A 22,612-nucleotide genomic window follows, 5' to 3' on the forward strand; every position below is an offset into this window, starting at 1 on the left:
TCGAAAACCGACAAAATTGGCAAATTCTATTGAATGAAGATTCGGTGGTTGATTTTGTGAAGAGAAGCGATACGCCCGATCAATTGCGAAGCGCCAATATCAATTTTTGCGCCCGATACTTGGATATGCCAATAAGTTGGGTGAAACAATTTCATGTGACGAATGCAGGCAAGTAGCCAATAAGCCCGGATAATAATCAAGAAAATTTCTTGGAAAAGGCTTTTGTTCTCAAAATATACTATGGATTACAGAATATGATGAACGTTATCCGAATGGATGCAAGAAGATTTATTACAAACGAGTGAGGCTGGAGTTGTTTGCACCGTATTCACACGACGATGGTGTTGTTAAACGACTAACTCAATACAAAAACTTGGACCATACCGATGAAATTGTGTGCTGGCAATGGTATCACAATCGAGAGGATTCACTTGAAACCGTCGAGAAGGACTTTGAAACAAATCAAATTATAGAAAATTACGCTAACGGTCGAACCGACTCTTTGCGCCGTAAATACTTGAATTTTCTGGGCTTTTTTGTTTCTTTCCAGGCAAATTGAAATCACACAAAGACGATAATTTCAACTTATTTCATAGGGTTCACTAGGCCAATTGAACGTGACGGTGAAAAAACATTCGAATACTACGACAATTCACGATTAGATGGTTTATTAAAACTTGAAGTGGCACCCGAATACGTTCGCGAGTACTATGAGTACAGACCAGACAGGTGATACGCTCGATTTCATTACAATTTTTGAAGAATATGATTTATGTGTCTAGTAATCGATTTATCTGCAATTAAATACTTCAGATTTCTTGTATTCCGCGAATTTGTCACCAATAAAAATGGCAATAAGAACCTACTTGTAAGTGAATTGAAATGCGCAACTTGTAAACAAACAATTGAAAGTATCGGCTTTCTTTTCTTCGGAACAGAAAATTGTTGAGAAGTTTCGTCGCAACGACCAAATTCCATTTCACGAAAACATTCTGAAGCGTACATTCGACATTGCAGAGAAAAAGATTATCTTGCAATTTCATTACGGAAACAACGATATAACGCCGACCATACGAGTTTATACATGCCCACCGAAACCAGACTATGGATGTGAAATACTTTTCTATGAAGAAGATAATCCAGTTGATGAGGTTCAAACGAAGAATTGAACTGTGTCCAACTTGTCATACAAATCATATTTTTTTTTCACTTTTTTCTCCTTCGATTAGACCAACAAGTATGAGAGAAATGTGCCGAAAATAGAACGGTATTACACGTTGCTTCAGCAACTTCGTGATCAAGATGAATGTATAAAAACATTCGAAAAGCGACTGTTGCACATTAAATCAACGATTGTAGAACATCAGAACAATGCCGAACATCCCATTTTGACAGCAAGCATTTATGACCCACTACGGAATACTATGTGGAGATCACGACGATTGGCTGAGGTGATTTTTTTATCAGATTCAAATATTTCACCGTATTTTGAAACTGTCGAATTTCAACTCGAAATTTCATAATGCATCGAATTCGAATTAGATCGATTTCAATTTTATGAAATGAAAATGGTAAATGAATATTGGAATAAATAGAAACTTTTCTTATCAATATTTTCCTTATAGAACGATCGAATCGAAAAGCAAGACACCTTGGCAAAAACCATGGCTCCAGATATCCTAGCACCGTATCTTGTTCACTTTGACACCAAACCAAATACCATCGAATCGGTGCAAATCTACGAAAAGTGTCTCAACGACATTCAAACTGACTTTACGGAGCGTTTGGCGGTACTTCGTAAAAAGCACGAAGATGTGAGACTGTTCAAAATAAGTGAATTTTTGAAAAATAAAAATGAAAAAAAAAACTGTTCTAGGTTTGTGCTGAAATAGAGAATCTCAAGCGGTATCTCGAATTGTATGGGAATAAAATTAAGAAAAAGGAATATGACGATTACATCAAGCATGGGTAAATTCAATCTGCTTACATCCTTATTTTCAATATTTGCACCATCAAATGTTGTTATGTTGTTCTTTTTCTTTCCAGCTTCGAGTTGAATCTTACGTGGCGAGTATTGAAACAGCGAATTATTGACGTTGAACAAGAGTACGAGCGGAAGTACAATGATGCAAAGGAGCAATTGAAGCATGACACACGCTTGACGGTCGACACAATCGTGCATCTCGATGAAAAAACACAATAAAACCAGAGTGTGAATTGCAATTTTTACTCATGTGTTTATTTACATAATTTCATTTGAACTTGTCTTATTTTTTGGAAAAAATATTTTTCGTCTATGTCATGTTGTATTTTTGTTTGTTTTTGTTTTTTATTCTTTTATTTTCACAGTTCTTATGGGCTAAGATTTTCTTTGTTAGTGTCTAATTTTATATCGTTCGTTCTACTACATCATTGAGATGTTTCATTCTTAACCACATTTTAATTTGTTCTTGTCTTCTTAAATTCTTGTGTGTGTGTGTTTTTTTTTGTCAAAATTTCATTTTAAAATAGAGATAATAATGTGCTTTAAAAGCAACGTTCTTTTCCCATTTTGAACATAACTAAACTACGAACTTTATCGGAAATAAATGCCAATGTCTATAATGTTTCAGGGGGAGGATCATATCATCATTATTGTTTTCTGTATTTTTTACATAAAACAACGACTTAAAATATAGGTAAAAATTGTTGAATTGGATTTAGTTGAATATGTCGCAATCAATGAAAGAATCGAATTTTATACTGATTTTCATTTGCTATGAGACTTCTTACATATGTATAGGGATGTTGTGTTTTTGTGTTTGAAAATTGATTTTTTATCTTCAACGTGAAATTAAGATAATCCGTAAATTTAAAGGGTTTTTTGAACAACTTTCTTTTGGCTAACAACTTTAATTTGAATATATAAAACTGAGGAAAACATTTGGTTTTTGGGGAACGGGCAGCGGGGTCGATTGGTGATTCATGAAATTAATTGGATATATATATGTGAGTGTGTGAGTTTCGAGTGAGGGGAGCAGGTCAATGGAAAACGATTACGATGTTAGTTGTCACTTTAATCATTATTATGATACATTTTACATTAGATTAGAACTTCCCTTTAATACGAATATGATTGAGATTATTTTAGACTATGTTCTGTGTGTGTGTGTGTTTGTCTGTCATATTCCCCTTCGTTCGTTCATTTACACATTCCCTTTCATATGAATCCAAAACCAGAACAATTTTACCCATATCCAATTTGTTCATATATTCGAAGTGACTGGACCGAACCAGCAAAAGTAAGACAAAACTTTGACTCAAAGTTACAACCACTGTGTTAATCACTCGGAAGAATTGCTTATCGAGAAGTTGATAAGGAAAACCCCCGTTGCCATGTGTGTCCCAATTTCGTCAAATCGCCGATGATAGTAATCAAATTTCTTGGAATTACATTCCAGTGCTCGTAAGTCTATCTCCCTTAATACACTTGACAAGCAATTTTCACTTTTGACTTCGGCTGTTACATTTATGCCAAGTATATTTTGTCTCAATTTCGCTGCCTCGACATAGTCGAATCGTATTTAATAGATTTACTAGATTTAACTTCACGTCGAACACAATCACTTGAATATCTCACACATTTTCTATTTGTCGTTCTTCACTTTTCTGACCGAGACCCGATGAAATTCCATATTCCAGCCACTCGAATTTTCGTTCAGTGCAACGCAGGTTATTAAATGATTCGATTTTATTTCTTTAAAATATCGTCAAATTTAAAAAGTGGTGGTCATTTAAAATGAAATCTCACTAGATACTTGTTGTCACTTGATTGATGTTGTCGACTAATTTTTTGAAAATAACAACAAAAAATTGTTTCCATTTTTTTCGTATTCGATTCCGTTTCACACTAAATTTTCAAATCACTCACTCGCTTACCTAAAACATCTAATCGTTTATAATGTGTGCTTAATGTTTTTTTTCTTCTTCTTGAATTAAACCATTTGATTTACCGCAATCTCTATCAATAGCTTATTGATAACGAGCCCGTTTGACCGATGCATCGACCCTCTTCGTCGAATGTAGCCAGCGTAAGTTTTGATAATTTGTTACTTAAAACGCCACAGCCATTGTTCTGAATTGGATTTGGTTCTGTAAAAGAAGGAACGAAAATGCAAATCAGCTAAAGACACTCACTTCAAAACAACCGAAGCAAACATTTCAGCAATAAAATAACACTATTTTTAACAATAAATGATGGAATAAATTACCTTCAGCTACATTTTCTGGTGGTTGTCCATTTTCACCCAATTTTCGGCGTCGCATTTGCTCGGCAAAGTGTGCTATTAAGGCATCCATCATTGGGGCTTGCTTTGAAAATACTTGCATCATTTTCGATGTGTGCATTCCATTTTCAACGGCATCAAACTGAAATACCGGTAACGGAAAAGAAGCGATTAAAATGAATCAAATCACATAGAATGTGTTCCACCATCTGGTGGAAATAATGGAAACTAAGCAAGGGTGGCAAATTCATTTTAAAGAAAGCTTTCCAAAAAAAAGCTTGAGCTTATGTGTGATCCTTTTAAGTGGAGTTCAAAACAAGAAAAAAAACGGTTGTGTATCCTTTTTGAGTGGAGCATTATGATCAAAGCTTTTCTGTTTACCTGAATGAAAATACAGGGCAAACAATCTGGGTCATCTGTTGCACTCGGTTTGGCCAAGTCCCACGACAGTTCCTCGTATTTCAATCCAAGAAGAAGAATCTGTAATTATGGAAATGAACCAATAATACGCTCTTATTCTCGATCAAATCCCAAGTAATCGCATCTTATTAGCTCTGTCCAATCAACACTCACCCCATTTATGTTATCAATAATAAAAACACCACGTTCGTTAATGGCCACTATAACCGATGCGTCTTGTTGATTGAATAAACCCATAAGGCCGCGAACGGGCTGCTCGATTTGCGCATGGAAAAAGGCAGAACTGTCGCCAGCGAAGAGAAATGAAACGAAAAAGGAACAGTGCAATAATTAATAATTCATGCATTTAGGTTAATAATTTAAATGCAATCGATTTTTTTTCTTTCTTTTCTTAATTAAATGTAGGTATACGTTTCTCTCTTACCCATAAAATGGCAATGCCCAACAAAACTCTAAATATTTTCGCATTAATTTTCTAGTTGTCGCTGTGGTTGGCACTCGTTTGTATTGTTCGAGTAGTTTTACTTCAGCCGATGTCTTTCGACTAATTGGCATCCATGACCAATTCGTGTTTTTCGCTACGTGCTGTGGCAAGAAGCGAAATTGATTCTCTCGGAAATAGCCAATCGTGTGCGTGTGCATATTGTATGGGCCGAGTTCGATGCGTGCTTGAATGCCGCCAAGCATAATTGAGTGTGCCGCCTCGAGAACATAATGACCGTTTAACACATTGTGCCTAGCTTCCTCGTACAGTAGTTCGATGATTCTTGGATCTCTGCTCAAGCAACGAAAATTGCAGGCAAATTGAAAGTAAAACATAAAATTAAGTCATTATATTGGTCAAAAGGGAAAAATGAGGTCAAACACATTCACTCACTTGATTTTCTCTTCTTCCCGCTTTGAAACGAACACATTTCGTCTCAATTGGACCATTGGTTCATCGTATCGTTTCTGTATAGCGTTTGCGTTGCTGAATTTGTTCAGAAGCTTTGGCCACGAAACACGAACGCCAAATGGTCGATGCTGCGGTTTCAGCTGGATCTCAAGCAATGCACTCGTCATCCACAAAGCGAATATATTTTGTGCTAGCAATTTATTTGATATACCAAGCTCTTCACAGCCTAACGCTGCCGCTAAATACACTTGAGCCGGACATTGTGCAGTGCCTTCGATTTCCATGTGTACCGCCACTCGTGACATCAAATAAACACACGTCGGAATCACCTGCAATCAATCGATTCGATTAGATCGAAGAAAATTACATCCGAAACAGACAAGAAAACGATAACATTTGACAATGATACGTACGCTTTGCATTGGCCTATTTATCGAAACTGTATTGTTTGGTACTGCGTTTGATGGTGCGCCATAATAGTTGGTGTTCTGTTGCGTTTCAGTCATTTGTGACATCATTTGATGTGAGTGCGCTTGATACGTGGCCGCTGTGCTGCTGCACTCCAGCATTTCGGTGCTTTGAATTTGTGATGTGGTTATGACTCGTTGTACTGTATACAATACCGATGGTACATTCGATTGTGCCTGAGGTGGTGGCATCGGTGATGTTTGTTGATTCGGCTGAAGCATTTGCGTTTGCTGCTGTACGGCTATCGATAGTGGCGTTGACATGCCCGAACTATTGTGACTGGCAATCATTCCGGCACTTCCAACGGGCTCTGACAATGAAATTGGCGTCGATGCCAACGTATAGTAATCATCCCGACCATTTCCACTAAAATATATCTTTGAAGACGATCTACAACAAGATTGACACAATCGATTAGAGTTTTGCTTGAATTAAGATGTTTTGTTTCGAATTCTTTCATAAAAATCAATACTCCACTTACTGATAGTCTGATTGAATTTGCTGGGGGTATTTGCGTCGCTGATGTTGATGATGATATTGAACCCCCATTTGCATTGGCACAATATTTATGTAGCTATTTCCTGAGTTCAACTGTGCTTTCGACTTAGTCAGTGTCAATTCGTCGTTTGTATTGCTATTGTTGGTGGCATTGGTCGTGCCAATCGTTGCCCCATCCATACATTGTGTACCAACGGAGGCTGTTTGAACCGCATTAGCACTGCTAACATGATAGCATTTTGGCTCAAGCGAATCCATTTCATAACTAATTCTATGTGATTTTTTGGTTTTACGTCGATACCATTAATGGTTTTAATGGAATTTTCGTCGAAATTTCATGCTAACGACTCGTCGCAGATCCATACGCTTATCACATTAAATGTCGACATATTTATTTTTAAAAAAAATATTGTTGTTATTTTATGCCAAAATAGAACAGAAACCGAGTTAAACACTTCAAAATGCTAAAGACACTCTATCTGTGGATGCAAACGCACACACCACACGATTACACTTTGAATTCGTTCACAGTTTAGGAAATTAAGAAAATTTGTTGCTAGCACGATTGCATTTTCGTTGAAGTTCGGAATATCGTCGCGTTTAATTTATAACATTACCCCTTTCGAGTGGATGTGATTTATTATTATTGACTAAATTGTGTATATTTTGTAGGCAATTTCACTTCATCTGTGTGCGAGAGAGAGGGAGGAAGGGAGATAGAAAGAAAACAATAGAATGTTAATAAATGGCAAAGTTCACTGTTGTATGGTTAATAGTTCATCAAATATTCCAATATTGACATAGATGATTTTCCAACGAATTTTGCCCAATTATTTTTACTTAAACGTGATTGGGCGTATAGAAACAATAGAGAAAAAATCATCAAAAGCGAGGAGAACAAAAGAAAATCAACGCAACAACAACAACCATCTGTAATGACGGAAGGGATTCCACGAATTGACTTTTCTGAGACGAAAATAAAACACCACCATATCGAACCATCAAAATGATGGAACTTTGTTTTCATCTCAAAAGTTTCGAGTAAAAGAATCATACGAAAAAAAAATTAGTCACACTTTCGACGTAGGCGATGAGCAATACATGTTTTTTTTTATCTGAAATCTTCTCTCTGCGCTTATGCACTTACATTCGATACATTGATTTACTACCCACTTTCAAAATTGAATAACATAAAGACATTCACGGAATTCTTTTTTTCCCCTAGTCGATCGCACAACACTCTTTTTTCGTCGTGTTTATTTGTTTCGAAATCGAATACAAGTATCAAAAAATGGGCTAACAATTAATTTGTTCAATGCGCGATACGGTGATTTGCACAAAAATATTGGGCTGAAAATGATGAATATAGAAACGAAAGAAAATTCGGAGCTCTCTTTTTTTCACTCTCTGAATAATCTTTCTATATATGGTTTGAGTTGTCAAAACAGGCAGCAGCCATCATGAACTGCTGTTGAACAGCCTACATACAAGTGAAAATTTGCCATGTACATCATCCGCTTTTTCCCCGCCACGACTTTTCTGCTTTTCCTTCGTTTTCAATGGAAATTCAATTTTGACGCAACCCGAATGAGGGAGTGAAAGAGAACAAAGCTTTTCGAAGGATAACACCACTACCCAATTTCGGTTGGCAACACTGAGAAAATGAACGATATTTTTTGGAATTTTCAGTTGAAATGAAATTGTTTTTGATTAGAATTAATTTTTACCAAAAGAGGAAATGTTATTTTAAATTTCGTTCAATTTTTTGTTTCATTGAATTCTAATTAGATTTCTAGCTACCAGAGATTGTATGTTTTTTTTTGGTTCTGAGTGGAATCGTGCGTTGAGTTTAACGCGTTTAAATGTGTTTCATTAACAAATCGATGAAAATTCATGTAATTTTCATTGAATGGATATTGTTACATATATGATGTATGGATAGTGGTCCCATTGACACACTGTTGTCTCAATCTAAAATCTATTCTTTTCAACAAATAAAACTAGAGTATTTTCTTGTCGCTCATTTAAAATCCGAATCATTTGCACTGTTTGCATTGATAAGAGCGGTTGGTTGCGCCATCTCTTGTTCGCAACCGCATGACTGATAAAAAAAAGGCATAAGCTTCGCCCGTGTGAGATATATCATAGCAATTAAAATAACTCGAAAATGGCATAAATACGGTTGCTGCTTCAATAAAATGCATGCATATGATTAGCTGGACGCGATCCAAATTGACAGACAAATTGTGAATTTAATTTTAAACTGCATCCGTATTCTAACCCGAATTTGAATGTTGTATGGTTATCCACTGTGTATGTGGTGTGTGTAAATGAACTTATACACGCATACAAGCGAATCGCTTGTCGTTGTGTGTTGTGTTGCTTAAAATACGTCTAGTCTGTCATTGCGTCTCGCAGAGCTCAGACGCAGAAATTATTTTGCATAGCCGAATGCACGAAAGAGGAAGAGGGAAAAAAGACGACAACGGTAATCACACTCAAATCGGTTGTTCCGTGGTATTTTGCGTGCTCATTGCCCGAGTGTGTGCGTGTATGTATGTAGTGGTGCGCATCATATGAGTAAATGTGTGCATGTGTGTATCGGACGAATAAGAGAGCAAAAAAAGGCGAACAAATTCGCTGTGTGTATCTGTGGTATGTGTATCGAAATGATTGATTGCAATTGAAAGAGAGCTGCAGACTGCAAAGTGATAAGAAACGCGAGCGGAGAAAAAAAAAACAGAGAGAAAAAAACGAGTAGCGAAAGAAGGTTTCATTGGGCGCTTGTAAAAATGTCGAATTCCAATGAATTTCATGCAAAAAGCGGCTAAACCAAATCGGAACACATCGAGACAGAGACTACGCGCTGTTCGACCGAAATAAAAGGTAAATTATTCCGAACAATTGTCAGAGCAAACAGCGACAATTTTCATATGTGCATATTTTAATGAGCTCTTTGGCTGGGTACACGCCATCTTTTTGTTACCTTTTTTTTCGTCTTTAATTGATGGTTTACATCGAACATAATTGCAGTATCGCGGCGCGCGCGTTTTTTTCCTCATATTTCGTGTTGAATTGTGTGATGATGTGAATTTTTATGATAAACTTGAGCATTTTGTTTTTTCTGTGTGATTTGGAAGTTCAATTTGTCCTTGTGTGCAGCACACGCCAGCGCTCGAACATGGCATGGTGAATTAAGAATTCAAGTGATATTTTAATTATTCATATCAAGTGAATCATATATGTAATAATAAATTGTCGGCACAGAGAAAATGTAATATTCACTTCTGTGGGTATCTTCAGTCTAAACAATGTTTCAGTTGTGTAAATAGCCCGAAACGATTCGTTGACGGCAAATATGTTCGCCACATTCCGCTTCACATTTTGATTATTTAAAATTTACTGCTTGCATTTTTGATGTCAAACATTTCCGTCGGCACTCAAACTATAGTGTTTTATTGTGGTTATTTTTGGTTCTGTCGTCCAATTAGAATCCCATATAGCGTTCAAATTAGAATATACAGCGAAAGGTATCATGGATTTGACGGAAACGATGAAGCAAGTGTTGGCCAAAGTGTCAGGCAATGCAGCACAAGGATTGATGAATTCGCCAGTTAACAATCCAGCCGCAATGGCACTTCTCCAGCAGCATCATGCCCAGCAACAGCAACAACAACAGCAGCAGCAACAGCAACAACAGCAAAAGGCACATACTGGTGATATGCAATCGAACAACGGTGTTGGTTATGTCAACGAAAAGCTATACATGCTGCTTCAATTGTATTTGCAAAACAAAGGCTGGAATCCAAGTATTGAACTGTTGCAATGCTTTTCCGAGCTAAAAGACAGCGCGATGTTGCCAAGTGCAGCTTATTTACAGTGAGTGTTGGCTGTTCGTGATCGAAACCAACGAAAAATAAACAATTCATTTTGGAAACAGAATTATTCTAATTTCGGCATGCATTTTTTGTTTCAGGGTTTTGGCCAATCGATTATCGTTGGATGGCCAAGGGCGGTTAGTGCTTCGTGAATCGGGCAAAATCGTATTACCGTACGAACATTTTGCAAATGCGGTAATGCTAAAACATATGACTGGGCCGCATGGAATGCACCTGAGTCTTGATGCTACAATTCGTTCCGTCATGGAATCCTATACGATTGGCCGTGAGAATTTTGGCATGGAAAAAGAATTTATCGTTGAAGTCGTCCAATCATGCCCGAATCAAGCTTGTCGTTATTACAAAACTCATTTGGGTGGTGCGGTGCCACCGTTTATGGATGCTGCTTTTCAATCAGCCGCTCAATCGAATCCAGAGTTTTTGCAACATTTGCCTCAACCACCAATTCTGCCACAACAATCGGTTCCATCTTCACAGTCGTCGGGAAATACACCCAGCGCAGGCCTTATCGATATGACACAAATGGATGCGAACAATGCTGCGGTGAGTCATAAGTATTGGATCGGCCAAGTTTTTTTCCCTCTCATTTGTTATTCATTCGGAAATTTTCGAAATATTTGATTAAGTTTTGTTTTTGACATCAAATGGAATTTTTACACGTTTACAGCATCTGTCGTCGAAACAGCAACACAACAATGCAAATGCTCAAATTCAGCAGCAACGAGCTGCTCTGTCGGCTGCCGAAAAACACTTAAAAATGGGACCAAATTCATCACAGCAAATTACAGCCGCTATCATTCAGCAACAAAATCGAGCCATTGCACAACAGAATTTGGAGAAATTCAACAGCATGACGCCCGTTGAGAAGCAGCGTCTGTTCAAAAAGTTTGATAAGAAACAATTCGACGCTCCGATGCTTCATTCGGAAAACAATCTTAATCGCTCGCTTGAACGTAGTATTCAACCACCGCAACTACCGTCACGTTCGCCGCAAATCCCAATGAACACAAACGCTCCGCTCGATCTTCAACAACAATCAAAGCCACAAATTTCGCACAAGGTATGACTTAGAAATGTTTTTTAGTGGATATTATTTTTGATTAATGACAACTCTACAAATAGTTAATCATCATTTTAAATATTCACAGCAATCGCAACAACTGAATGGTGCTTGGAATTCATATTCCGCTCAGCAGCAATCGTTGCCAAATTTGTCCAATCGCACAGATATAGGCCAAACAACGATTACACTCTCAAATCTAAACGCACATCAATCATCGCACACACAACCGGCAATGCCTCCGCAAATTCCGGCCGCACACAATCAGTCCCAGGTGCAGTCGATGCAAACACAACAAAACTATCAACAACAGCAACAGCAGCAGCAGCAACAACAACAGTCACAACAGCAGCCTTCGATTGGCCAGGAGAATATCGTACGCGTTTTTGACGAATTAATGAAAAACATTGCACGAATGAAGATGTTTGTTCGACCCTCAATGTGCAAACCGTATGGCAAACAGAGCGAAAGCTTGCAGAAGAGTAAGTGTTGGCTCTTTAGAAGAATCAGTATTTCATTAAGTTTTAAGAAGAAATGTATAATGTTTAACTGAACTTTGGCCTTATTTGCTTAGCTTTAATGGACACCATTCAAATTGTTCAATCGCTGCGGAATTGTATACCAGCGCCAACGATCCCAATCAACACATGGAAAAGTGAAGATCGCAACCGTAAGTAAAAGAGAAACCATTCTTTCTTTGTTGAGTTTTCAATCCAAAAATGTAATAGAATTTTCCAAAGAATCTTTGTTTAAATTTCAAAATGATGTTATCACGCGTTGATTTCAATTCTTCTTCTGATCGTTGCAGTTAACTGACATTCGAGTGTGTCCGATGACTTTTACTTTGAAGGTCAATCGGAGAATTATCGATTGCCGTCGGGCAAAAATTGACACGATTACATTCAACAGATTAACTGTACGTATTTCAATCGGTTCCTGATCTGAACGACTCAATTTCCTTTCTGTGTTCCTTTATTTAATTATGATTTTTCTCTCTCTCTCTAGTTTCTATTCTAAATCGAAAAATATTTATTATTATTTTTTCTATTATTCTCGCTAATCAAATTGTACCCTAAGATTGCATTTAATTGTAATTTTTGTTCCTCTTTTAATTTTCATTGTGAGTAATGCAAAAACAAAGACTTGATGTAAATTATGTTATGCTTTGAACATATTTACGAACTTACATAACAGCAACAAAAATCATTTCTTGTGATTCAAAATCACATTAAATTATTATAAAACGATATCGAAAGAAAAACATCACTGTAATTTAAGTAATAGTGCTTCTCCCATTCATCCATGGTCTTGCGAGTGGAGCGCAAATTTTTAAGGAATCGCTTTTATGTAAAGAAGAAAAAAATCCGACGAACCGAAAGTAGACAATGCTTTCGGTTTGGTTTTCATGTAACGGCACCACAATGCCCCATTATTCCGTTCTTCCCCTCGTTACAGAGACGTATGCATTATGTTATTTTATGACTGTATTTAAATTTTAGAATAAGGCAGCGAGCTAGGAAGTAGTGTTCGAGGCAAGAATGCTTGTCATAGAGAAGCAAATCGGTTCATTAGGAGGCCAGTTTGTTATTCATAGACAGTGTTTTTCTCGAACATTCGGTTTCCTATCATTCGAATTGCAAATATTGCTGATTAACTTGGACTGGACTTTGAATAGTGTCAAGCAAGCCGAGCGAAATTAATAAGAAAAATTTAACCGTTATTCTATGCGAAAATTAAAACATAACACAAAATGAGGCTATCTTATTCTAATGGTTATATTTTTCATATTACTTTGGTCACACACTCATTATCTCATTTTATTTAAACATTGAAAACTTATCGAAATTTTTCTAAACTCCCAGGCTTATTCAGTCAAAGACAATTTTGATACAGAAAGAAAATCATAATAAAAAAAATGGACTTTTATCATAAATTTATAATAATTAAATTATGCTAATAATTTAAGATTTGACAAAAAAAAAATTTATGAATTCGAGTAGAAACAATTGATCGAAAACGCTCTAAATTAATTTTGAATCAAAGAGAAAAAAAATACTAAGCACAAAGATTCTTCTTTTCTAAATCGAAATCATCTGAATGTGAAATTAATGCCAAAAAAAAACATTTTATCTAAAACAATCTATTAATGTCATTTTTTCGGTTTTCAAAAAAAAAACTCGGCGTGACGTCAGAAACAAAAATGCAATCGGCAATATTCTGTGATAGACAATTAGAATGAAATGAAATGAGTGACGATGAAGATAGAGTTGAACGCATATTGCATCACCCGGTTCAGTTTTAACTGTATCATTATTATTATGTGTGAGTTTTCTTTTATATTTTATGGTTATACTTTTTTTTTGGTTAATTTTTGTTTTACATCGAGTTAGGAATCATTTTTTGAATAATTTATTCTACTTTTACGTCGAATCATGTGGACGAAATTAGTCTATTGGCAATATCAAGATTTACAACAAGAAAAAAATTAAACGATTCATAGTGCAAATGTTACATTTTAACGCTTAGCGAAAACGAATAAATAGCCGACGAAAAGCGGATTATTTTTCGCAAAATTTCTGGAGGGTTGGTTTTGTTGGAGTTGCCATCATCGCAGTCTGTAATTTGTGATTTGGTTTATCATGAACGCAGCCAACATATTCATTTTTGAAATTAATTGCTTTAATGGTTGTGTTAGGAAGGAAGTTCAAGAAATTAGAATTAATAATAAGCAGATGGATAATTTTACGGTGGAAAAAGTCAGTTTTTTATTTGCCGATTCAATGCTCAAGTCAAACATCAGAAGACTTTCTTTTTTTCTGTTCTCAGCAAATAAGTTTTATTCAAATCCGTTAGTTTTGCAACCTTCGTTCAAGTTTTCACATAAAATCACATCAGTGCAATGAAAAAATCCACATTTTTTCCTTAAATAATTCCATTTCCATACAGTTTTTGTTTGACACTTCAAACAATTGAAATACATAAATATCTCAATTCAATATCAATATCACATGCAATTGCGCATTCTTTTTCTAAAGAAAAACGTAATTTAAGCTAAAAAGAAAATGCAACAGTAAAGCCAAGATGCTTCACACATCAATAACCGAAATTTACAATTAAGAGAGCATAGAACGTAAAGAAATTTATTCCAAAGTACGGAAATTCATTTTAAATTGAAAATATTTGTTCATTCTGTCTCGTTTTGTTTAGTGACCAATTACTTTTTGAAAAATAAAGTTTTTTTGTAAATTTTTCCTTGATGAAAAAAAAAAAACAAAACACATTTTTTATGCTTCAAAATTACAGCTATTTCTTTGTAAATCCAAATTAAGCATTTAATAATAAAAACAAACGCAATTATTCAAATACATCATGAATTGAGTGGTTTAATTTCTATATAGAATGGATTTGTGATTTGAATCGTGCTGTAACTGTAGGTAAGGAATATCGAGACCGATATATTGTAACTTCAAGGCACTTGTTTAATGTGAAGTCGTTGGTTGTGCCAGTGGCCGTGCAGTACCAAAGTTGAATGACTGGTGGATTTTGGTGCGTGTGAGAAGGCGTCAACCTTCATATGTGCATTTCCAAAGAAAACTCTCCGCTGAATGTGTCGGCCCAATCTTTCAAAATGATTTTGCTGCGGCTGTTTTGGCTCGGGTCTCTTTCAACTGTTCCTGAGCTTGTTTCTGCATTTTCTCCAATTTTTCTAATGTGACCGATTTCAGTGGCATCAGATGTGGCTTACAAAACACGAAATCGTTTTTTTGCTCATAGAATAATTTTCCATGATCCGGCAGAATCAAATCGACCCTTGGCGAATGCGATTCACCTTGAATAGGTTGTTCGGCGTATGACATTGTCTGGAATTGTGTAAAATCGATGAATAAAGAATATTCACATTACGTATAAAATATGGAAATATTGTGCTATGAAAGGGCTTTGGCTTACATTAAATTGGTTTCAAACCAAAAATCTAAAATTGATCCCAAATTATCTTGACGAATCTAAAATTGAAATCTATTAAAAAAAATTCTTTTAAAAAGTTACCAAACACGATCAACCGAATATATATCAACAAAACTGTGTGTGACAATCGATTGTCAGCTGATTAAATGGTTTGCCTGCGGCAACCCCAATCCAATTCGCTGCGAAAACTGACAGCTTGACGAACGTTCGTTTGTTTCGTGAAGTTTCGAACCGTGCGACGGTGTTCACTTGTTTGTCGTATTCACCGAAGACCGCATGTCTTTTGGAGTGTGTTGCATATCATTTAGCGCGTAAACTATGTTATAGAGATTTTGTTTCGCGCATCAGCGAACAGTCAGAGAAAGAGAACACCGCGATAACAAGAAATTCAAAAAAATCTTTCTAACGGATTTAATTTTTCGTGTGCGCCGGACGTGTTTAAAAAAGTGCTCCGCATATTTTGACGACCAGATTAAATTGAATTCCACTTGAGTTTAGAGCTTTTTCTCGTTTTTTTTCTTGTCAAATTTTTTTTTTTCTGTAATTTTGTGAACGTTTTGTCATTGAATCGTTGTTGAAGTAAAAAAAATGGATGAAAATATACCGTCAGCAATACCGTCGCGTGGTAAGTTGAACATTCTAAGTTCTATGGATTGATTTTTTCTCTCTACGATGAATTGCACAATACAGTGCAATATGTTGCTTTTGATTTAGTGTTTAGTTTGGTTAAGCAATCGTGTCGCATCATTTCGTCGTTTGAATAGTATTCCTTTTTCATTCGTGTTTTCAACGATTTTAATTGTTGTTGTTGCACAATGGAGACCATTATTACATTAATAATCTACGTCTTTGTCATTCTGTATGCATTGTCAATCGTTTTATATACATATTTTTTTCTTTCTCCAGTCACCCGATCACGTCGCGCATCGGTGGAAAGTCCGGTGGCTAGTCCAGCTAGGAAGACTCGCTCCCGTACACTCAAAAATATCACCGAAAATGGTAAATTCAGCACTTTTTTTTGCATTTTCTTGCAAAACATGTTTAGTCATTTGAAAAACAAAAGTTCGATTCATGTACAAACAAAGAATGTGTTTGTCGTGCATTTGATTGTTACCGTTATTGACGCTTGCTTCTCTCTCTCTCTCTCTCTCTCCATTTTACACGCACACACAGACACGGAGAGCGTCGGTGATTTGAATGATGCTGCAAGTGTTGCTAGCTCCGGATCGATGAAATCATGCAAAGTGCTATTGCGTCGCGAAAATTTCGACGAAATGAACACAAACACAACCGCCGATGATCGTTTGGTTGCGCACAGTACACGTTCACGTCGTAGCTCACAGTTAACCGAAGAAAATGTGTCGGCGGTATATTCGAGTGCACCACGGCGTTCGTTGCGTGCGGGAAGTGTTATTTCTGATGACACCGAATCGACTCAAATTTCACGGCCACGTTCCGCACGATTGGCTCAATCGCAGAATACACCGAAAAAAGATAGTGCCCCTCGACCATCGGCATCGGCGCGTCGCAGTTCTCGTTTGCTTTCGGAAAATGAAAAGGCTGCAGAATCGCCAGCCAAAATCACGCCGGCTCGTCGCAACACGCGCAGTAGCGTTGCTTCGGAGGATCAGTTGTCGCCAACGCGGCGCACATCCAGCCGGTTGACCGAATCGCAGGGTACACCGAAATCGTTGAAGACAAAAGCGAGCAAAATCAAAGTGGAACCAACAACACCACGTCGGGCATCGATGCGAGTGAACAAGAGCATCATTGCCACCGATATTATCGATGAAGAGCCAACAGATGAAGAAATCGATGAAACTGTCATCGAAAAGCCAAGCAATTCGAAGCAGCCCGTGAAATTGAGGGAAAATTTGATCATTGAAGTAGACGATGAGGATGAAAGCAACGGTGAAAAGAAGGAAATTGAAAGCAACGCTACGAAAGATGGTCATAAACGTAAAGTGCAAGCCGACGATGAACCAATTGTCATTAATGAGCCAGAGCTCGTGGATGTCAATACGATTCCGGCCGAAGAACGAAAATCAGCTACTAAGGAAAAGGTAACTTTGTCATCGGATTTAGTCAAATCGCCTCGTGTTGATGCATCAATCAAATCACCGATTTTGAAAACGGCATCCATGCCAATGTCACCAGTCGTTTTGATCGCAACCACCACGTCCCATTCGCCAAAACTTAACACGTCATTGCCAGAGGCCCAAACACCGACCTTTGAACCAGTCGAACCAATGGAAATGTCCATGACTGAAGCGATTGAGCCAACAGGCACTCCGAAAGGTAAGCCACAGAAAATCGTCGAAAGTTCAGAAACTCCGCAAATCAATTCACCAAAAATCAAAGCAGTGGCAAGTGATTTGGATTCAATGGATGTGACTGCTATGGTGAATGAGAGCATTTTGTCACCCGCTCCAATCAGTTCAAAGGAAAGCCGCAGAAAGAGCAATGTGTCCGTGGCTGATACAACACAAACGGGAAGTGATACGATTGAAAGCGACAAATTGGATGATAGCCAAAGCAACCAAGCATCAAGTGCGAATGTTCCAAGCATTGAACCAGAGGCCAAGGATGGTGTGGAAGAAATGGAAGTTGACACTGAACCAGCTCCGGAAGCTGATAAAGGTGAGGCATATGAAGAAATGATTATTTCGAACAAACCTCTCGAAAATATCAAACGTGCAGAGTCGAGCACACCAAAATCTAAGGCAAGTACATCAAATGCCAATGAATCGTTCGATGTGTCACCTTTAGTTCAAGAGGATGAAAAATTAACACCAACGCCACAGTCGACAAAGAAATCATCAAAACGACAGTCGCTGAACGATACCGTTCAATCAACCGGTTTCGATCAAATGGAAGTGACTATTTTGGCTGAAGAATCAACTAAAAAAACGAAAAAGATCAAATCGGGTACGCCAAAGGATTCGCCCAAGCCAACGGCTAAAGATACACCTGAGAAGGCAAACACGCCTAAATCAAGTGCAAAAACACCACAGAAAGAAAAGAGCATTGATCAAGAAGATGAAGAAATGTTCGATGATACAAGCGAAATGTCAAAGACCAAAACACCGGTAATGTTCCGCCCACCGCGAGAATCCACATTTGGTGGAATGTCGGTGAGCTTGAGCGAAGCGATAAACAATCTCGTGGCTGGTTTGGAAACCCCCGTAGCAAACGAACAAAATGATCGTCCCACAGCCGTAACAGAAACATCAGTTGCTGCCAAAGAAATTGATCGTCAAATTGATGAAATTGCTGAAACAATCACACCAGTCAGTGCCCAGATAACTGATCTTCGTTTTGAAGAGATTGTTTCGGAATTGACTCCGACCACATCAAAGGCTGATGAACCACAAGCCTTTGATGAAGTTCAGGAAGTAACAACCGAAAAGAATGACACAGCAATTGGCAAAGACAAGGAGGAGAGCATTATTGTCGAACCAGATGTGTCAGTGGTGGATGAAACGCAAGCAGAACTGGATTTATCAACACCCATGGATGAGGCTCCACCACAAAAAAGTACTGCCCCCAGTTCGAAGAATGAGCGAAAATCAGTTCAAATCATGACGCCCGTTGGTGATAAAAATCAGAAAATGCTCATGAAACGAATTGATACGCCGTATCCCGGTGAAAAGTCCATCACGGAAGCAACCGCCGCCAATCGTTCGAAGAGCGACGAACGCAACAAGAAACGCGAAGGTAAGTTTTCTTTTATTATTTAGTTTGGGAAGAGGACTTTCTTGTGATGTTGGTAGTTTTTTCAATGGATGACATTTCTGCTTTGGTTCAATCGATTATAGCACGTGCCGAAGCTAGAGAAAATCTTCAAATATTACGAGATTCATGGAGTAAATCGATCAAGCGAAACTCACTGTCAAACGAGCCGTCAAAACCGATCGATGCCTTGGGTACTGCCGATACCAGCAGTAAAATCGATGAGCAACCCGCAAAGAAGGCAGTGCCTGCACGCAACAATTGGAAAGGTCTGGTTGATAGCGAATCGGAGCCAGAGGAGGATGAACTGATTCCCGAAAGTGATGAAGGTAGCGATAATGAAGGCGAAGAGGAAGAAGAAAGTGGAAATGAATTCGTCGATGATGTTGTCGAGGTGATTGAAGATTATGAATCGGGTGATTCCATGGACGAGGAAGAAAGACGTGAAAGAGAAGGTTGGTGCTCGATTGGTTTTCTCTTGATTATGTGATCATTTGCTAAATCAATATGTGACGAAAATATAAATTGAAACAGAGAATAATTTTATTTTTCACTAAAAACACCATAATATCTGTACTATGTTTGTTTCTTTGCAGAAAACGAGATTGATGAAGGCCAATACATCGGCAGTGACGACACGGAAGACGAGGATGAGGACGATGATTATGAAGACGATGGATTCATTGTGGATGAAGGAGAGGAAACCGATGCATCGCTGTCAGAAGAGGAAGAGGAAATTGTGGTGGTTCCGAAGCCAAAACGCAGAGCATCGCGCATCATTGAGCCGAGCAGCTCTGAGGAAAGCGATGGTGAAAGTACTGCAGATAGCAATGATATTGTGGCCGTTTCAGTGGAACTTGTTCCCGAATCGGTTGTTGTGGTTCACCGCAATACACCAGATGCTGAAGAACTGGTCGAAGGTAAAACATTCCCCACCACATACTTGATGCCTATGGAGGAGGATGAGGTAAAATCGACCAAGACTACCAAGCCTGTTCAGTCGAGCGCCAAAGAGGCCAAAGCAAACCGCACTTTGGACGAAGAAAGACAAACAGAGGAAACTCGTCGAGAAAACAAAGTCTCAGCTCAAGCTGTTGAACCAGCCACTTCGTCAAATGCGAATGAATCGGTTCGTGAAAAGCGAGACGATATCATGTTTGTTTCAGACGAAACAGCTTCAGATAAGGCAATAGAGCAGAAGGAAACTCATATCGAGAAAATCGAAACAACATTGCAGCCAACTGCCTTGTCAGATGGCAAAGAGAACCAAACGGCTGCAAGAAAACCAAAGAAGATTGTGGTCAAGCACCGAGCCTCACTTCCGGGCATTGATCGCTTGCCAAAATCGTCGATCGTCAAGAAAAATAGTCGTGCGTCATTGGGTGATTTGAATCCAATTGCCCAAAACGTGAGCATTACACAGCTCAAAACGCAGCCTAGCAAAGCAAAGGCTAGTGAAAAATCACAGAGCCAGACGAAAAATCGTGTTAGCATGTCGAATAACGGGATCGCCGTCGAACAGGATGAAACTCCAACCGCAAACGTGAGCTTGAGAGCGAAAGACTCAAAGAATGCTGCGTTGGATATTTCAGCCGAGGAAAACAACAACAATGAAAAGGCTTCAAAGAAAGGTATCACAATCGAATTGTTGGTATTTCTGATCTATTGGCTATCTGGATCGTAATGTTTGTCATTTAACAATTTAGGTGAAGCTGTCCTACAAACACAAAGTGATGAAAACATTCCAACAACAGAAGCAGAATCAGCAGTAGACAGTGACACTGTAACATCAACCTCAGAGAATGTGAGTCTCCTTTATGCAATATTGTTCTTTTCTTTCCGGAAAATGCAACAAATTCTTTCTATTTTCTTCAGGTGGCAGAAGCAAGCGAAAAGAAGTCGAAATTCAAGCGCAAATTCATCGAAATCGATATTGATGAAGAGGTGCAAGTACGGCCGAAGTCGAAGAAACTGTTGCGAATCATCAATACGGCCAGTGGTCAGTTCATTGAGGAGCCAATGACACCAGAGAAGAAGAACAAATTTGGTTTCCGAGGTAATAATTCAACTCACCCGATCCGTTTTCTTTCGAACAGCGTTTTGAAGTACAATTCGTTTCATTTATCACAGAGGCACCACGTACCCCAGTTAATCACGACTTCAAAGTTCAAAAGCGTGTCCAGTTTGCGCAGCCGGGTCGATCAAACAAGCGAAAGAGCATGTATCTGAATGAAGATGAAGAAGTCGATTTGCTATTACCACGGCCAAAATGGAAGATCAACATGCAATTCGATGCAGAGCAACCGAAGAAACGACCCCGCAAATTGGATTTGGGTTCAACCGAAGTCATTCTCAAACCGTTGGAGCCCAAGAAAAAGAAAAAGCAAACCTATCTGGTTCCGGTCGAATTGGGTCGATATCGTCACAACATTTTGAATCGTGCCGGTATTCCTCGCCAAGATACCCGTGCTCTGTTGCGTGAACGACAAAAACGAATGGCCTACAAATAAGCCAGTTTATCGTTCATTTTTACTTTTGAATTCCTTATAAAGTGGATTTTGTTCTATTTTTAAGTCAGTTAAACATTATATTGAATCTTCTTATGAAGTTGAACGAAACACAAAAAAAACAATCGCCAAGCAACAGCTATGCGCCATGAATCCTATCGTGATTTTCACATGCTGATTTGAAGGTTGTTAAGATAAACGAAATATTAAATTTAACACACCAAGACATACATACATACACTCATACATACATTGAAACTATTTCGTTTTTTTTCTTCTGATTTCACCTATATGCTTTTTCTGGATGAAAACTTTCGGACAACTTTTTTGAATCGAAATTAGCCTGTTTGGTGAGTTCTTCATGTAGGAGCGAGAATAAAGAGTGGAGAAAAAGAGAACAGAAAGATCAAGAAATGATTGTCAGAAAGTTAAACAAAGATCTCGATTGAAGTTTTTAATCGAACGATAGTTGTTTTGAAAAATAAAAGGAACGAAACAAAAATAAAAATAGAAATCATTGTTCCACGCGTTTGTTAGATGGAGGGGTTGATGTTATGATCGATGACAATAACAGGATACACAAAGTTAATCAATTGAACAAAAACAGAACAAATCAAATTGATTAAAAACGATCGCTGTTCGATTTTTATTTACATTCCGTTCGATAACACGCTGATTTTCAGGTGAGTTCGATAACAAAATAAACTGTTTGACTTTACGTTTGTCATCACAATTTTTCCATAAATTTATGTTCATATGCGTCTATCTGTGGCTGAAAACATGTGGCCAAAGACCAACCAGCATTTCGAAAAAGCAGTAAAAAAGAAGGCACGTCCAAACAAGTGGTTAACATACAGTGCAACTTGGATCATTCGAATCGTTTTATTAAAATATCCAACGAT

At 37.9% G+C, this 22,612-nt stretch overlaps 4 protein-coding genes across 8 annotated transcripts in view; 3 read left to right on the forward strand and 1 right to left on the reverse strand.

The window, feature by feature from the left end:
• LOC129567832 (coiled-coil domain-containing protein lobo) overlaps positions 1 to 2,312 on the forward strand; it is a 100,379-nt gene extending 98,067 nt beyond the window's left edge. The window contains exons 6-14 of the mRNA XM_055445188.1: positions 63 to 168; positions 252 to 509; positions 597 to 729; positions 814 to 868; positions 939 to 1,151; positions 1,230 to 1,451; positions 1,626 to 1,814; positions 1,877 to 1,968; positions 2,047 to 2,312. Coding sequence (XP_055301163.1) covers positions 63 to 168; positions 252 to 509; positions 597 to 729; positions 814 to 868; positions 939 to 1,151; positions 1,230 to 1,451; positions 1,626 to 1,814; positions 1,877 to 1,968; positions 2,047 to 2,203 — 1,425 coding nt within the window. The 3' untranslated portion in view covers positions 2,204 to 2,312. The remainder of the gene's footprint in view (positions 1 to 62; positions 169 to 251; positions 510 to 596; positions 730 to 813; positions 869 to 938; positions 1,152 to 1,229; positions 1,452 to 1,625; positions 1,815 to 1,876; positions 1,969 to 2,046) is intronic.
• On the reverse strand, positions 2,218 to 8,034 carry LOC129567756 (putative FERM domain-containing protein FRMD8P1). Of its 2 annotated transcripts, XM_055445010.1 has the most exons (10): positions 7,694 to 8,006; positions 6,530 to 7,233; positions 5,994 to 6,438; positions 5,563 to 5,909; positions 5,110 to 5,460; positions 4,839 to 4,968; positions 4,647 to 4,745; positions 4,251 to 4,407; positions 3,993 to 4,131; positions 2,218 to 3,927 (listed from the first exon to the last, which is right to left on the reverse strand). In XM_055445010.1, the coding sequence occupies exons 2-9, from the start codon at positions 6,802 to 6,804 to the stop codon at positions 4,004 to 4,006; spliced, it is 1,932 nt and encodes a 643-aa protein (XP_055300985.1). In that variant the 5' UTR covers positions 6,805 to 7,233; positions 7,694 to 8,006; the 3' UTR covers positions 2,218 to 3,927; positions 3,993 to 4,003. The 2 variants fall into 2 exon arrangements, with proteins under 2 accessions (XP_055300985.1, XP_055300984.1); XM_055445009.1 differs by having other exon boundaries at positions 2,218 to 4,131; positions 7,694 to 8,034.
• Positions 8,035 to 8,909: 875 nt separating this feature from the next.
• LOC129567759 (uncharacterized) lies at positions 8,910 to 14,879 on the forward strand. Of its 2 annotated transcripts, XR_008687882.1 has the most exons (8): positions 8,910 to 9,432; positions 10,038 to 10,425; positions 10,523 to 10,988; positions 11,113 to 11,505; positions 11,594 to 11,987; positions 12,080 to 12,175; positions 12,314 to 12,421; positions 12,511 to 14,879. XR_008687882.1 is itself a non-coding variant. In XM_055445012.1 (7 exons), the coding sequence occupies exons 2-7, from the start codon at positions 10,082 to 10,084 to the stop codon at positions 12,319 to 12,321; spliced, it is 1,701 nt and encodes a 566-aa protein (XP_055300987.1). In that variant the 5' UTR covers positions 8,910 to 9,432; positions 10,038 to 10,081; the 3' UTR covers positions 12,322 to 14,879. The 2 variants fall into 2 exon arrangements, 1 of the variants encoding a protein (XP_055300987.1); XM_055445012.1 differs by having other exon boundaries at positions 12,314 to 14,879.
• Positions 14,880 to 15,575: 696 nt separating this feature from the next.
• LOC129567758 (mucin-2) lies at positions 15,576 to 22,218 on the forward strand. 3 transcript variants are annotated; one of them, XR_008687880.1, is made up of 9 exons: positions 15,712 to 16,096; positions 16,378 to 16,470; positions 16,645 to 19,188; positions 19,290 to 19,658; positions 19,800 to 20,834; positions 20,910 to 21,007; positions 21,079 to 21,259; positions 21,334 to 21,895; positions 22,053 to 22,218. XR_008687880.1 is itself a non-coding variant. In XM_055445011.1 (8 exons), the coding sequence occupies exons 1-8, from the start codon at positions 16,060 to 16,062 to the stop codon at positions 21,711 to 21,713; spliced, it is 4,737 nt and encodes a 1,578-aa protein (XP_055300986.1). In that variant the 5' UTR covers positions 15,576 to 16,059; the 3' UTR covers positions 21,714 to 21,968. The 3 variants fall into 3 exon arrangements, 1 of the variants encoding a protein (XP_055300986.1); XM_055445011.1 differs by lacking the exon at positions 22,053 to 22,218 and having other exon boundaries at positions 15,576 to 16,096; positions 21,334 to 21,968; XR_008687881.1 differs by lacking the exon at positions 22,053 to 22,218 and having other exon boundaries at positions 15,682 to 16,096; positions 20,910 to 21,011; positions 21,334 to 21,427.
• Positions 22,219 to 22,612: the final 394 nt, after the last annotated feature.

This window comes from Sitodiplosis mosellana, unplaced genomic scaffold (genome assembly GCF_009176505.1).
Source record: "Sitodiplosis mosellana isolate CC-2019 unplaced genomic scaffold, AAFC_SMos_1.0 Smas_scaffold_12, whole genome shotgun sequence".
Classification (NCBI taxonomy): Eukaryota; Metazoa; Arthropoda; class Insecta; order Diptera; family Cecidomyiidae; genus Sitodiplosis; species Sitodiplosis mosellana.

Excerpts from the sequence above, each read along its gene's own strand:
- LOC129567756 (XM_055445009.1), bottom strand. The coding sequence starts at position 6,804 with ATGGATTCGCTTGAGCCAAAATGCTATCATGTTAGCAGTGCTAATGCG. Across the intron at positions 4,969-5,109 it reads TGGGCATTGCCATTTTATGG|TTCTGCCTTTTTCCATGCGC; the intron begins GTAAGAGAGAAA and ends CGCTGGCGACAG. Across the intron at positions 4,408-4,646 it reads TGCCCTGTATTTTCATTCAG|TTTGATGCCGTTGAAAATGG; the intron begins GTAAACAGAAAA and ends CCGGTATTTCAG.
- LOC129567759 (XM_055445012.1), top strand. The coding sequence starts at position 10,082 with ATGGATTTGACGGAAACGATGAAGCAAGTGTTGGCCAAAGTGTCAGGC. Across the intron at positions 11,506-11,593 it reads AGCCACAAATTTCGCACAAG|CAATCGCAACAACTGAATGG; the intron begins GTATGACTTAGA and ends AAATATTCACAG. Across the intron at positions 11,988-12,079 it reads GAGCGAAAGCTTGCAGAAGA|CTTTAATGGACACCATTCAA; the intron begins GTAAGTGTTGGC and ends TTATTTGCTTAG.
- LOC129567758 (XM_055445011.1), top strand. The coding sequence starts at position 16,060 with ATGGATGAAAATATACCGTCAGCAATACCGTCGCGTG. Across the intron at positions 19,189-19,289 it reads ACGCAACAAGAAACGCGAAG|CACGTGCCGAAGCTAGAGAA; the intron begins GTAAGTTTTCTT and ends AATCGATTATAG. Across the intron at positions 19,659-19,799 it reads AGAAAGACGTGAAAGAGAAG|AAAACGAGATTGATGAAGGC; the intron begins GTTGGTGCTCGA and ends GTTTCTTTGCAG.